Here is a 16817-nt window from a genome sequence, read left to right as displayed (position 1 = left end):
TAACCTGAAGCGTATGTAACCTGAAGCATATGTAACCCGAGGTACCACAGTACTTGGAAACAGGAGTTGAAGACAGCAGTGGCGCATATGCCTGCACTGCCCTGGGTGGGGCGAGCTCCCGAGGGGGGCGGGACAGAGAGGGTGCCCTCCCACGCACCACAGTTCAGGGTAGGATAGGGGCAGGGAAGCTGCTGCTCACTGTCCTCCTGCTCACCACAGCCGGGTCAGAAATGACCTGACAATGGAGCTGCTGCGGCCGAGTGCGCCTCGCCATGGCTGAGGAGTGCTGCTCTCTGCCACCAGGTCAGAAGAGCTGCTGCCGCCGGGCGTGAGGTGTGTCTCCCACTTGCCGGCCATTTTGTCACCCCCCTCAGTCATGACACCCGGGGTGGGCTGCACCTCCTTCCTATGCCTCTGGTTGAACATTTCTGCTTGATGAATTTGATATGAGTTGGGGGAATGATGGGGTGGCAGGATGGGCTGTTGTGGTGATATCGCCCCTTTAAGACTGGTTTATGAGAATGGGTTAAAACCTCGGAAATAATGAGCTTGCATACCGCTGTATAGTGTTAAGGCTTCAAGGCTGGTGTCACAAGGTAATTGGGTAGAAGAGGTGAATGCCCATGGTCTAAGTTCTCATAAAACCTGTATTGGTGGGAGCTCTTGGCAGCCAGCCAGCCAGCCAGCCAGCCAAGCTGAAGTTAGCGTCTATTTGGGCTTTTGACAGCATCTTGTTCTGTTGCTCAGCCTACTGAGATTTAAGAGTGTTTATGTTCATTAGCTTTTTGAATTATGGTGCTGGAGGAGACTCTTGAGAGTCCCATGGACTGCAAGAAGATCAAACCTATCCATTCATAAGGAAATCAGCCCTGAGTGCTCACTGGAAGGACAGATCCTGAAGCTGAAACTCCAATACTTTGGCCACCTCATGAGAAGAGAAGACTCCCTGGAAAAGACCCTGATGTTGGGAAAGATGGAGGGACAAGGAGAAGGGGACGACAGAGGACGAGATGGTTGGATAGTGTTCTCGAAGCTACCAGCATGAGTTTGACCAAACTGCAGGAGGCAGTGGAAGACAGGAATGCCTGGCGTGCTCTGGTCCATGGGGTCACGAAGAGTCGGACATGACTAAACAACAACAACATGTTCATTAGTGTTTGTTGTTTTCTTACCTTCTGAGCTATTTTAATCTGTGTAATTATTTGGAGTTTCTCACTCTTGTAGAATTCTGTTTTAGTAAAGTCTGTGCATTATTTTATGAAAGTTGGTCTAGTCTGAGTTCCTGAACCCTTTAATTTTGACCACACTTTTCAGAACAAGTGTCATCCACCACAGCTGTTCATAGATATTCAAGAGGATTATGGTAATTGGATAAGGCAGCTCGATTTCCAACCATGCTTTCACAGTCTCATATTTTCCCATTGTTTTTCCTTTTAATGAGGAACTTTTCAAACATTCCACCTCCTCTACACGCACAAACAGCACTTTGCATTCCCCCCACTCAATAATGGGCTCCTCTGGTGACAGTAAGTGTTGCCAATTGTGTGGGAAAGTGAATTCCCCACCTCCACACTGATGTACAATGTTTTCTGCTGGAAAAGTGAAAAGCAATTTTGGTTTCAAGGGGAAAGGGGAAAAAATAGCAGTGGGAGAAGAATTATTGGGCTGATGACAAATTCTGCCATTCTTACTTCCACCCACCAAGTAATATCCATGAATATTTCAGAGATTGCAGTTGCCTCATGTGTATCTACTCAGATGACCTCCGAATTGGACTTTTTCAGACAAAGTTTGTGATATCTGAAAAGATACTGATGTGCAGCTGGGGTAAGGATAGCTTTGAAAAGCAACTCAGGGGTACAACTAGGGAAGGCGGTAGATATGAAGTGAGTCCTTTTGTTCTAATATCCAAACTGGTAACTTGTGCATCTGCCTTACAATGACATATGTTTCTTTTAAAAAGCACAGAAGATGTGGAAGTTCCCACTTGTGAAGCATGAAAAAGAGAGACAAACTCACATGCTTCCACTATCCCCCAATCCTGTGTCACATCTGAAAGCATCCTTAGGCACTTACCTGGAGAATTACACATGTTTGGCCGGTGCTTCTGCTTCAGCAAGTAATGGAAGGAATTTCCTCCTTTCCAATTATACCGTGGTCACTTTCTGCTAGGTCACTTTGGGATAACAGGGGACTTGATTAAAGGAGGAGGCAAGGAAGGGTTTAATTGGTAGCACACAGGGCAGTTTAATTGGAGACCACAGGAAAGGAGTCCAATAGACCGGGAGCTACTCGCATTTCCAGAATCTCACCAAAAATGCATCTAAAAATTGCTTTCTCCATATGTATATATACTCCCACGTTAGTACAAAGAGAACCTGAAGCTCCATAGCCAAGCCACAGAAACACCGAATGTCTCAAATACACTAGCACTATTCAATGCTAGTTCTCCCTATATATAAAAAGAGCTAGATAGATGAATAATATGCCCAGCTATGGAAAGTGTAAGTGATTTCTGGGCATATACTGTACATCTCTGCCACACAACCATGAGATATGCAAATTACCCCTTACCATGTTAATTCTATGTGAGTTAAGCTTCCCGTGTTATATTTCTGCACATGAAGCAAATGTCAACTGTACTGTTAAGTACACAGTGCCTGAAACATGGGGGAATGATTCTCACTTTAGATTCTGGATCTTCCAGAGATTCAGCTTCTGCTTGGACAGTATTATGTTGTCTGAAAAAAGCTATGTACTCGTTCAGCAAAAGCAGAGATAGCTGTGCTTTCTTTCATTTCTACAACCCTGGGTTCATCACAGTAATGACTCTCAAGAATTTATATGCATTATTTATAATTACTGACAACAAGTCATTATAAATAGTAAGTTGTGATAGGGATAGGTGAGGGAATAGGTAATAAAGGCACACAAGTGACCTGCATAGCCTCCAGTATTCAAAACCGCAGCATGGATGCAGCTCCTGGTTTTACTGAGGCCACTTCCAGACTGTCACCATGTTGTGGGTAAGATTCATTCGCGTACTGGAAAATCAAGTCGTCGAGTTTAGTGGATCCAATGCTGTTGCGCAACAAACCTGCTTCAGAAGATCCTGGACTTAATGCAGCATCATATGACCTCCCCACAAACAAATCAGGATGAATGCTCAACAAACGTGTCATCTGGAAGTCATCTCAGTGTAAATGTAATGCCTGCATATGAGCAACCATCTTCATTTTTTAATGGTGAGAAACTGTTACTGGACAGCAATGCTAGCACAGCCGCCGGGGTATGCTTCCTGCCATCAGCTTACCTGATAAGCCGCCCACGTCCATCTTCTTCAGATTCTTTGCTTCTAAGATGACAACAGTCAGCTTGCCAGCAGTAGGCACATAGCGGAGAGAGAAGCAGATGTCACCTAGCTTCTCTTGCTGCAAGAAGGAGCAAGGAGAACTGTCATTTATATACCCTTTTAAAAAGTTTACGCCAGGAACATTGTTTTAAACCACAGCTTTTAATATTCAGTTTCAACTACTTCTTGTCAAGCTATTTAACAGCCAGAGAAAGGAGCCCAGGATTTTACTTGCTAAGAAATAGCAAGGAGCCAATTTATACATTACCTTTTGCCTGCTTCTGAAAAATATGGAATGACTCACATATGCAAGCAACCTCAGCCCCCTAGAATGTAACATATGAATTGGCTCCAGTAAGAAAGTTCTGTGCCGAAGACACCAGGCCTTTCACAGGTATCTTTTAACTCAATGGGAACAGTGCTGAGGACATTCGGTCCTATTAATCGAGGAGATTGAATTCTTTAACCTAAGACTGGATCCCATAAATTGTGATGGCACACAGGCTTGCTAATGTTCAGGCCATTTGCATAGTTTTTCATTTAGCTCAATAATATCATGGTTTTTTGTTTTTTTTTTTTTAAAAAGCCATACATTAGTGTTTGACATTCCTAACTAGTTTTTATTCACCCACTTTTCAATCATTTTAAACAGTTAGGCTCCTTTAGAGTTGCAGACAGTCTTATTTTTCCCTACCCTTCACCAGCAGATCCCAGGTTACTACAATTTAAAACTCAGCATTAGAAACAGCTAAACACATTACAGACACAGGAACAGGGTGGTCCTCAAACATACTTCTCAGCATGTTTGGGTTTAATTATTTACTTGTGTTTGATCTCGTATTATATTATGTGAACTCCCCTGCGATCTCTTGATGAAAGGTGGTATAGAAATTTAATAAATAACATAAAAAAATAAAAATCCAACAGACATCACGGGGGGGGGGGGATACAATAACAAATAAGGGTGGTTCCTTCAGCCTTGGACTGACCCCCCAAAAGACAATCTCTTTTGTTGTCTCCCCTTTGGGACTGGTCCATAAGTGCAGTTTTCTCCTTTTCTAGGAGCACTAATTGAAGCCAGGTGTTGCTTCTATTGCTGAATTGTAGACTGGATTTTGCTGCAGATGGAAAGTTACCTCCTCAGCTGATGAAGGCAGCTAGGAGCCAAAGGTTTGGTGGCAACCAACCTGGCCAACATTACAGCATGCACACATACAAATTCCATGACAATTTCTTGCAGAAAAGGACAGATGTTAGCTTTCAAAATGGCAGGAGGTGTTACGATGCATTTCAAATTTGTACTTTTCCAAATTGTGCCTATAACGTTAGCTCACAGTTTGCTGCTGAAAATTATTAGATAGCCCTTCAGCACGGATACTGGATTAGCTGTGGGGTGTGAGAGCAATCCGAACACTATTAGTTTTGCTGTCAGAAAAACAGCGGACTGCGCTCATTCTCATAATGCATTGTGATAAAACAGACTATTTGCAAGAGGCATTTTGCCTTTCATATATTAAGCAGGCAGCACAAGTGTTTCTGGAAGAGACACAATGGTATCTACAAGATGTCATCAATGGTTGGAAGTGCTTAGTTTTGTTCAGAACTCAACGTTTCACAGAAGACCCTATAACTACAGTCAGTGGTGCTGTACTGCTAAAGGCCTTCCTAAAAATAGTGCAGCTCCGTATCACATAGAAAGGTTGAGCTGCAATTACAAATTACAGAAGCTTTGTATTAAATGCAAAGATGAATATAGCCAAGCTTGAAGATACAAGGAGAATGTAAGCAGAGGAACACATGCTGTTCAGTAATGATCATTAAGAATATTAGGCTGGCTGTCTTCTAAGATCTATGCACAATGCTAACTGGAGAATCAGGCTTCGCTAAACACTCTAATTAGGCATTTCAGGCTTCCCAGATCTTATTTGACAGGCAGCTCTCCTTATGGTGTTCAGTTTAATTCCACAGTTATTTTGAGGGATATGATAATAAACTTTGAAGAAAGCCTTCCATTCGCAGGGAAGACCATCAAAATCAAGGAGCCTGTGTGTGGCTGAGAATACTGTGTTCTGGCTTGAGAATACTCTCAGCAAGAAAAGCTTCTGCTCACTCAGAGATACATAGATGCAGTCTTTATTTTACATATGTACAATCAGCACATAAATTATACGTCCGAATCTTGTGAGTCAGATTCCCGAAGTGACTTACGTCCGCCCCTTTTCCAGCAGAGGAGGCAAGGCATTCTCAATTGATGTCTCTGCCCCCTGCACTTTAACCCTCTCCTTTCTTGAGATGGAACCGGCACTGCATCGCTATCAGTGCCAGAGCTTCCTGTGCGGAGTTGAGGCTCTGCTCCAGTATCTGAGAGCATTCCCTCCTCCTGACTTCCCCTTCTTTCTTGCCCTGGCACATCCTGCCCCCCTTCCTCTGCTCGTCTCTCCTCCTCCCCTGCATTCTCCGGCAATACCATGACACTGTGTAAACATAAATACCCCCAATTTCTTAACCATAGTTAAGTGTTAACAAGCTGGTTACACATATGCACCCTCAAATAGCACCTTCCTTCTGCCATGCCATTTTCATCACACACCCAAATAATAATAATAATAATTGTACCCCAACCATCGGACTGGGTTGCCCCAGCCACTCTGGGTAGCTTTCAACACATATAAAAACATAATAAAATGTCAAGTTTCAAAACTTTCCTGATACAGGGCTGCCTTCATGTGTCTTCTGAAGGTTATAGAATTACTTATCTCCTTGACATTTAATGGGAGCGTGTTTCACAGGGTGGGTGCCACTACCGAGAAGGCCCTCTGCTTGGTTCCCTGTAGCTTCACTTCTCACAGTGAGGGAACTCCCAGAAGCCCCTAAGGTGATACCTTAGTTTTACTTCAACACTGATCTTAATCTTAATAACAATTAATAGTACTAGCCAGACTTCGCTATGGAGCAGGATTTGTTTATTAAGTCAACCTTGGTTCATGGTAACCAGGTTAAGATTATCAGCTGAAATGAGCAATCTTTTGGCAGTCATAATGATAATGCATATCCTTTAGTGTACCTCCGGCACCCCACACTCCCATATTTCTGCTTTCCTTAGTTATGGCATTCTAATATCCGTCATCTGGGCAACCACTTTACTGTCTTGAATACAGCGTCCTTTAGGGCACAATTCCAACCTAGTATCTGGAGCACTCAATGTACGTTTCACTCAATTCTACTGTATTTTATCAGCTAGCTTCAAAGAAGGTCTGAGTTCACACTACAAAGCACCAGTAAGCTATCTGCAGGCCACAGCTTGCAACCCTTTTCAAGTCAAAGGCAAAGCTCCCATGCTCTTTGAAAAGCCCCCCCACACTGAAGTACACAATATCTATCATCTATTGATCCATCCATCCATCCATCCATTGATAGATAAGCAGATATTAGTAGAAACCTGTCCTTACGTCTTCCACAAATACATCCAGAATTTCAAAGATGTTCCTCTGGGATGCATTTATATCTTCCAATTTTGAGTGCTAGCATGTGACATGCTGTACTTAAAAAGAAAAGAAAGGAAAACCCTAGCTAGAGGTGTAGTTTTGTAAGATAATTGCAAATCCCTGCCAGGCTAAGAGGTACAGTGAAGTGCCTCTGCTGAGGTGATTATCTCACAGAGGTGCTTTATTGTCATTAGGTTTAGAGCTTTCAACTTTTAATGTATAAATAATTAATTTCAGCCATTGCTCTGATCATTGGATGGAAACTTTCGGCTAGCGTTAGAGCCGTCCAGCTGTGAGGTTCGTAGAGGTTAACCTCTTCTCTCCGAGCGTTCAGTTGCCAATCAGAAGGCTCCTTCTGCTCAAGCAGCTTGATAATTTCCTTACGCACAACGCTGCCGCCACTGAACAGAACCAAAATGAGTTCAAAGCTTTAATCGGCAGCATAAGCACCATTTCCTGCTTTACAATAAAGGATAATTTAAAGCATCACTGAGCCAGAAACTGTCCTGCTCAAAAAAAAAATAATAATAAAAAAAAAAAAATGGAAAAGGCTCCAAGCGGCTTAACTTGAAATAAAAAAACAAAAAAACCCCTCACTTCCTAGTGATGTGCGTCCTAGTGAGGTATTGAGCAAAGCTTAATGAAAAGAGGTTGATATCTTGCAGTATTCAACTATCTCTAGGAAATGTACACTTGAATATTCTATATGCTTCGACAAAACAAAACAAAACAAAAGGTGACTATGATGATGAAGAAGAGTGCAATCCTTCGGTCCCTGGGAGGGAATAAGGTTTTTTTGTGGGTGTCCCTCTTGACTGGTGGAGAGCAAGAGAGGTCTATGGGAAGTGGAGGAGTTCTGTCCACAGAGGCAAACACCAAATATGGACTGAGGAATGTTTTGGATCCCAAAGAACCAAGGCCAAGAGAAAAAAAAAATGGAGATACACCCACTCATACATGCACACCTTTCATCATGCTGGCGATTGTCCCTCATCCACACGCTTTGGATTGCTCAGTTAAATACTGTTGTTGTTAAAAAATGACATCTGTTTTGGGTGAATGAGAGGAGCATGTCCCCAAATAGTAAGTTTCCTTATATAGTTTCACAAACTATATTTATTATTGAAGAGTCTAGAAGAAGCCCTCCCCTGGGCTTTAAACTTTGGCATACTTACCTAAGTGTAAGGATGGGTGGGAAGAATGCCATTCATTCACATTTTAATGTGAAAACACCTAATACAAATTTTCCGAACCAATACAGAAACTGAAATGCAGCTTACTTTTGAAATTCACACTAAAAATCCTCCCTATGCAATTCTCTAGCCAAAGCAAATGCACAAAAATGTGCGTATTAGAGAGAATTGAACACAAAATGAATGTATATGTGAAAATAATGTACAACTGCTTGCAAAAATTGTATATAAAGCAAAATTACAGACAAAATGGAGAGGTGCATGAAAATGGTTATGACTCTGTGGAATTTTGAAAGAAATAATAATTGCAAATGGATGTGGAAAAGGGGCAAAACAAAGTTAAATAAAGAGACTGAGATTCACAGGTGCATGCATCTCTATCTGAGAGTAAGTGCCACTGAAAACAATGGCACTTACTCCTGAGTAGGCATGTATGGAATTGCACTGTCCTTACCTAGATTCATACTACTAACAGGTCTGAAAATGACCCAAAGGAGTTGTTATAGTTTGTATTATACACAGCATCTGTCTGGTCTAACAAGCAGAAAATCGAACTAATTGGTAATAATGGATAAAGCAGCTGCTATGGTTGCTGCTAAAGTTTGTTGTATAGTAGTAGGCAGACTACAGGAGGCAGGCACATGCAGTTGTGCTACTTCTTAATGGTTTTTGAAAATAATTATCCTTGCCTGGATAGCTGTACTGGAACTAGAAACTAAGAGGATAAGATTGAACAACTTTGACTTTGTGATAATTTGTTTTGCTCTTTGTATACATTTTTATAATTCCAGTTACAAAGCTTTTATACTGAAATCAATGGTAAGGTGACAAGGTTTATAACATGTTTTGTTTTTCTTAAAAAAAGATCTCTCTCGCTCTCTCTTACACACACACACACACACACACACACACACACACACACACACACAGTGTTTGGCCACTAATGACTTTATGTTGAAACATATCTGGCTGATTCACTTAAGGAACACTCACTTTTAACTGGAATTTGGGACATACATAAGCAGAAAATAGGAGTTGCATTCTTAATATTTATAGTATGCATGGATTTTTAAAAAAATTGTTTGTATAACCTACAATTGAGTGTTTTATCTTAACTTAGTTTTTCTGGAGTTGCACTCTGTTAGAAAATGGAACCTTTTTCTTTCTTTCTATGGTTATAGACAACAGCCAATGTTTTACAAAAATGGACCTGAACATTCTATTTCTACCAACTTGAAAGAAAGTAATTATAAACGGATGAACAGATGGAATTTTGGTCGAATAAAGACCTGCTATTAAATCTGATCATTTTTGGAAATGTGGGTAGTCAAGAGCAGGTTTCAGGCACTGATGGAGAGATGATAAGATAATGCCTAAGTTCTGGAGACAACCAACAAAGATAATTTAGGATACCCTTTTCCTACGGATCATGTCAGTAATACATCTTGGTTATTGGGGGAGATTATGTCAGAAAAAGAGATGTGGAAATGGCTGCTAATTAAATTATGGAAACCAACATAGAATCCTGACTCTATTTAAACCTTTAAATGTGCCATCCATAGATGATGGAGAAGTACATAGCTGGTAAATTTCTAAAATGCCATGGTTACAAATTTAGTGGGACTCAGGGAAAGAAGACAAGAAAAGTATTCTTTCTATGACAGATTGAAGAAGTTTATTTACTTCTGGAATGCAACATAAGGGCATAATGATGATAAAGATCCATTAATGCCTCTGTAAAGGAATTATGACTACTTGGCTCATTAATTACGGTCCTGGCACAAAGACTAGTGGATTACTCCAGTAACTGTAGGGTAGCTAACTCAAGATCATTATCACTATTCATGTTTCTAAATCAAAATACCATATCATGTATGTATCCTGTACATATGCAGGAGGGGGAGAATCTTAAAAATAACTATATAATCCAGTGATCGTTTATGCATGTGTCACTCTACTGAATCTTAATAGGAATGCAGTCAATGGATCATGACCAATTTTATAACAGTGGCTATCACTTTTTCAAGGAAATATCTATTCCTTTCCATGATAAACTGGTCATTTCTCATCACATTTGTGTCAGTGTCATCAAGACAACTTCTGAGGATGCAAAGTTGCTCAAACATCAGTCAGACCGTGAGGGGGGGGCCAGGCAACTGTGGCAGCTGACTTTATTCACATGAATTGTGCCAATTAACCTCCTACAGAGAGCAGATTGATCATTCTGACCATAATACTCTGTGTGAGTCATTGTTTACTAGCCTTGTCCTTCTAGTATTTATAACGATATTTTAACCATTTCTAGAAAGCGCTTCTGTCAAAGAGGAAAACAAAAAAAGATTAATGGGGGCGTAAATGCCATCATTATGGACTGAACATGCCACTTCATGGCCAACAGTTTCAAAGTGATTACAATCAGCAGCCTCTTGCAGAAACTAACGTGAAAGGTACTTAAGTTTCCATCTCAAGTACCTTTTGTGAATGAAGGTGCACTTTCACTTCCAAACAGGAGGCCAAGATTTGGAAATTAGATTGCCTATGGCTTAAATTAGGAGCTAAATATATTTATCTCCTAAGTAACGGAAATCTTATTTCTAAATAGGTAACAAAAATAAGCGAATAAGGAACTTGAGCTCGCACTGCAAAAGAATGACAGGGTATATATTTTTTAATCTCCCCCACAGATCCTCTACCAAATAGATACATTTGTATCTCCAATCATTCACTATGCTTTAATGATTGCATCTTATTCCATTCCACCATTTGGCTCCTTCCAAGACCCTGCCCGATCACATTTCTACATGTCATTCACGTTTATGCAAGCCACTGTGCAAAGCACAATTAATTTAACTCAGAATGGCACATTAATATTATTACTTTTGACAGCAGGGAAAACTTATTAACTATAACACGTTGCAAGGCTCTTCTCTCTGCAAGAACAGTTTTTTAAGTGCAACACAGAGAGCAAATGTAATACATTCACAGGATGTTCTTTTTGGATTACTAGGCATTATTAAAAGTCAAACACCAAAGCCTTCCCATAATTATGGCACAATTATGTAGCTATTGTAGCTGGTCTAAAGATAATCTTCATCCTATTGTATCGGGCCAAGGCAAGCAATAATAGCTTGCCCTTGCTTGATCTTTAAAAACCTTCCAATAGTAGAGCCACGTACGCATTTAAAGTTCAGTTAATGCATTTCACATTATCAAGAGATTGTCTCGGAATCTAAAAGTGATTGTTGCCACAGATTGAAAACTACACACTGCAGATCTGATAATGCAAAGGCTAAAATCACAGGAGCAAGGTAATAAATCTTTTGTAACTGAACCAGTAGAGTAAAAGGTTTCCTTCCAACATGGCTACTAATCTATATAATAACATGTTACAGAGAAAAGTAAGAAAAAGGATCCTTCTTCTTAACCTCTTGGCTAAATTACATTCATTGTTTCACACAGTAGATGACTGTCTGCAGGATTTGGTCTGGCAAAATTGCAGAGATGGGGTACCTGAGGCCTGAAGGCCAAATGCAGACCCCTCAAGGCCTTTCTGTCCAACCCTTAGAACACACCCTGGGCCACTGCTCTCCGCTCCGCAGGTTACAGTCTTCACTGACTTGCCACATATCCTTCTCAAGTGCCTTGGTAATATGTTTTGCTTACTTCCCTGCATGGGCTTTTGCCTAGTTGGAATGTAGCCTACTGTACAAAGGTAAGTGTCACATCCATTGCTCTGCCCAACCTTTGCCTATGGCTCCACCTATACCGGCATGAACCCCCCCCCCCAAAAAAAGTTGCCTACAAAGGACTGTGGTTCTGAGCTATCTCCTCCTGGTCTATTGCATTGAGAGAATAGCAATAGAATGTTACGTGAATTAATTTAATTGCTAACATTCTCTGTGAGGATACAGGAGGAACTTTATATGTGTGCTGTCAACAAACACACTTCTGGTTGGTTGGTGCTCAAACACACATGCGTGAATGAGTATGGTCCAGTTTACTGTGTTGATAGGAAAGTGAGGAATGCATATACCGTATTTTTTGCACCATAACACTCACTTTTTTCCTCCTAGAAAGTAAGGGTAAACGTCTGTGCGTGTTATGGAGGGAATGCCTACGGGTGGCATGCCTACGGATTTTCCTCCTCTAAAAACTATGTTCGTGTTATGGTCGGGTGCATATTATAGAGTGAAAAATACGGTATACGAGAACTGAAAAACAGTAGCAAGCTGCTAGATTTCAGTAATGTTGGAATTAGGCATCCTGACATAACGTATCACTGATGAAGAGCACTGTGTGACAACCTCCCCCAGCTGCTGTCCTGGTGACTACAACTCACATCATTCTTGACCATTGGCCATATTGGCTGGGGATGATGGGAGCTGCTGTCCAACAACAGCTGGACGATACAGGGTTGAGGAAGGCTGGTGTAGGATATAAGATACACATATGGCAGGGTAGGGATAGGTTGGGACTCCAAACTCCATCAGCTCCAGCAGGCAAGGCCAATTGTCAGGGATGATGGGAGTTGCAGTCCAGCCATGGGTTCCCTATTCCTGCAGCAGGGCTTCCATGCTGACTCTTGCTCTGTTTTTGATGCCTGTTCAAACAATTTTTGTTTAGGCAATCCTACCAAGACCTGGAATTCCATTCTGTATACTTGTTTTAAAAAATGCTGATTTTGCCTGTATTTTATTATGTCTACTGTTCTAAAATCTGTTTTTATTTTTAAAAACTATTTTAAAATGAATATTTTGTAGGTTTTTCTCTAAACTGCTTAGAGGATTTTTCCCCTTCATATATATATAAGTGGCCTATAAATCTTGCTAAACAAATAACTAAATAAATTCCTTCGCTGCTTCTCCCTAAGAGGGCAATTTAAAACTTTCCGAGTAACCATGCTTTTTATGCCCTCCTAGCTATTTGGGCTGCTGAGAATGTTACAGTTTTCTTTCTTCCATTAATATTTCATAGTGTTCTTCTGCACTGCTCCAATACCTTTTGGGGAAGAGGATATAAATAATTTTAAATAGATTAATAATATACCCTGCCCCAAATGGTTTGCAAGAATAGCTACCACAGATGGGAAACTAATTCATTTAGTAATCAGAACTTGTACAGCTTTGGAACAGAAGCAGAAACAGTCCTATGGGCATCCATCATTTTTTCTCCCACTGTCACTGCAACACCCCAAGGACTTCCTTATCTTCCTACCATGGGAAGATGCATGAGGTGTACCCACTTACATGTGGCGGTAACGCGTATGCCTTCAGAGGAGCCACATAAATTATTATGCTTTAAGGCGTTTGAGTGGAAGAAAGGAAGGCAGATTTGCCAGTCATTTGCACAACCAGCTGTTGTGACATCCTGTAACTTCTTCAGATGAGACAAAGAGAAAAGCTCCACTCAGGAAATAGTTGGCACAATAGGAAATTAGAATAATAATGTTACATATACAAGACGTACACTGAAGTGACACAGCAATATAATAAGCTGCAGTGATGCTGGGAGACTGGAATGCCTGCTCTCTGGTCTCATCTCTCTACTTCCCTTCTTCACTATTTCTTCCTTGTCCAGATCTTAATCCTCCTGCACCCTCCTCAACCTTTTTCTCTTTCAACTCCCATCCGATTTATTAGTCACTTTGAAAGCACTTCTAGACCACAATTTTTAATTTTTTTAAGGTGGGGTGGTGAACCTCCAGCCTTCCCATCTGGTCTGAGAGACTCTTTCAGTCAAGCAAAACCCACCTGCAGAGATAGGTGAAGGTGTGGCTGGGCTGAAAGGGGATTTCAAAGTGCACCAGCTGATCAGTAGTGCCTGAAGAGTCCTGCATAAACCCTGTGCATTGGGCTTTGCAAGTGCTATGATCAGCTGTTTAATGGGGTTTGCAAAACCCCACTCAAAGCAGTTTGCAATAGGAAGGGAGCATTCAGATGTGGGAGTTGTTCCATTAATTTTTCCTGTTATAATGCTGGCGCTTCTGTCTTGGTTTCTAACATTCCTTTTATATTGCATTTCCTGTTGTGCTATTGAACCGTGGCCTTTTGCTTGAGATACCACCGTGTTCTACTAAATTTTATTCACACCAAGGGGCATAGTCTGACACAGCCAACTCTCACATAGCTCCTTCCTTCCTCAAATAGTCAGCCAGAGACACACATGCATGCCCTCCATATTTTCATACCAGCTACTAAAAACACACATACACACCTTTTCTTTTCCATGATCTTCACCCATACACAGTCTCTCTTCCCTTGAATCATCACCCATACACATCCGTTCTTTTCCCAGAACTTATACAGATATGTGCATCCTCTCTCTCCAAAGATGTGTATATATGAGCATGTATGTGCATGTACACATGTGTGTTCTGTCTCATATATACACATACACACAGGGTCTTCATAATGGGCTGCTAAATATTTTATTCTCATTACCAGTTTAATAAATGTAGTCTTATGATAGTCATACATTGTTTCAAGTGGTCTACAAGTTGGAGGTTAAAACATTTGGGCATCATTGACCAAAAAATGGTTTTACTTAGGGAAGATTTGAAAAGGGGTTGTAAAAATGTGGTGAAAGTACATAAATATTTTCTAGCCTTCCTCATAATACTGGAACTTGGGATCACTCAAATAAAGCTGACTGGAAGGAGAAACTCACATCTTCAATGGGTGGCAATAGCTACTAGCTTAGATAGTGGACCAATTAATGATGGATGTACCTAATAAAGGTTATATAAGAAGCTTCTAAATATAAACCTCTAAATATATCAGATGAGAAAACCTTAGGATAGTCCATTGATTTCAGATTCTTCTTAAGAGCTTCCAAAGCCATTTGCCTACCCATGTTGGAAACAGAACCCTGGATACACTTTGATTTGATCTGGCAAAGCCTTTCTTACATTCTTATGAAGTAATGTGTCTTTTTTATTACTCAACCATCTTGGATAAATTATGACTGAAAAACTGTCTTCTCATTATAAAGTGCACATTCTCAATTCACTGAGGGGTATTCACTATTAAGTATTTCCTTAGCACCATACAGCCTGTCTAAGGCTATTAAAGCAATTTACAATGGGAATCCAATTGCTACCCTTTTCATTACTGTGCTTTGTGCAAGGCGTTCATTTCTTTTTGTTTAATAAATACGTTCTGTCTATCATAGCTACGATACAAAGTGCTTTAAATGTCAGTTCAGCAAGTAGTTAAACTAAAGTGAAAATACAACAAGATCTGAAAAGAGGCTAAGTGGTTACTATGGTAATCTGACATGGTCTAAATTGGCATTTAAAAACTGGCAGGAGGAATGCAAAGAAAATGACTAAGCTTTCTTTTTTCTCAGGCTGCTCCTCCCAACTCTTTGTCTATAACCTTTTCAGAAATGCATATTTTTGGTTTTTGGCATCATCCAGGGAGAAATTCTCCTGTACAAGGCCCAGAAGAATAAACTTCCTGCTGGATCATTCATTTCACAATAAAAAAGTTTGCAACAAATCGAGGGCCTGTGTGATTGTTTAATTTTTGTACAGCACTTAAGTATAATAAAAAAGAATAATGAGAAACTCTGTGGTGGTAAAAGTGAAATGCAGCTTTTCTGGCCTCTCTACCTGGCGCATGAAATTCTTCCCCAAGACCCAACCCTTTGTTGGTTCAAGTGTTTTTGATAGGCAAGAATGAGTTCTTGAACTTTGCTGCTAATGTTTCTTCCTTGTCATGGTGGAGAATACAAAGGGGTGTGTGAGTGTCACAAGAACATAGCAGTCAGTAATCACATAGTTCAAGGTTGGATTTAAGTCTTCACTAGCTAAAACACAGGCTTGGTATCCGTTGGCAAGAGCTGTTCAACAGTGGAATGGTCTTCCTTGGAAGATGGTGCACTCTCCTCCTACTTGGAGGCTTTCAAGCAGAGGCTGGATAGCCATCTGTCATGGATGCTTTAGTTGATATTCTTGCATTGTAGGGGGTTGGACTAGATGGCCCTCGGTGTCCCTTCAATCTCTGCAATGCTATGATTCTATGAAGAACCTGTGGCTCTTCAGATGTTGCTGAACTAAAATCCCCAACAGCCCCAACAAGCATGATTGATAGCCAAGGATGATGGGAGCTGTAGTTCAATAACATCTGGAGAGCCACAGGTTTATCACACCTGCTGTGAAAGCAAGTGCTGGTGTAGGAAATGCAAAAGGCAAACACAAAGTTCCACACTGCAGAGCATTGCTTTAGTTTGCAAAAGTGGGGTAGCCTTCCTGTGGTTTGATGCTTTACCTACATAACAAATAGATTTCATTACCTCGCTGGAAGTTCTTGGGGTGGGTTATCATCTGCCCATACATAAATAAGAAAAATAAAAAGTTAAACAAGACTGTTCACTCTTAATTTGTTTTTTTCTTGGTCCCTTTCTCCCACAGCTCCCTTATTCAAGCTTTTCCCAGCCTGTTGCTTAATCTGCCATCCACTAGTGAACTGCTGTCTTTCTCCTGCTCCATTTTCATCAATTCTTTGCCTAGCTTCAGGGAGTCTGACTCTCCCTGAAGCTATGCAACACACATAGCAATTATGTATAACATTAACAAGGCTGAATGGAGGAAGGTTAGAAAGATGTTGTCCTGACTTGTAGCTCATGTGATCTCTCCTATACAATTTTCACCAGCCATCCTACAGACTGGAGATGTTCTTTCAAGCTCTCGCAAAGCCTAACAAATACTTTACACCGCACTTCTTATCTTTTAAAGTGCTTCACCAACATTGACTTATTAATCGGCTGTTCTGTAGGGAAATGGGG

The 16817-nt window shown here is 40.8% G+C and overlaps 1 protein-coding gene across 4 annotated transcripts in view; it reads right to left on the bottom strand.

Moving 5' to 3' along the window:
• SYT1 (synaptotagmin 1) overlaps nucleotides 1–16817 on the bottom strand; it is a 316628-nt gene that overhangs the window by 45341 nt on the left and 254470 nt on the right. For all 4 annotated transcript variants that reach the window (XM_083400991.1, XM_083400988.1, XM_083400990.1 and 1 more), the window contains exon 8: nucleotides 3314–3431. In XM_083400991.1, the coding sequence (XP_083257117.1) occupies nucleotides 3314–3431 (118 nt within the window). The remainder of the gene's footprint in view (nucleotides 1–3313; nucleotides 3432–16817) is intronic.

Source organism: Podarcis tiliguerta, assembly GCF_965153285.1.
Source record: "Podarcis tiliguerta genome assembly, chromosome: 10".
NCBI classification, from domain to species: Eukaryota; Metazoa; Chordata; class Lepidosauria; order Squamata; family Lacertidae; genus Podarcis; species Podarcis tiliguerta.
This window is presented reverse-complemented; position numbering and strand designations above follow the sequence as displayed.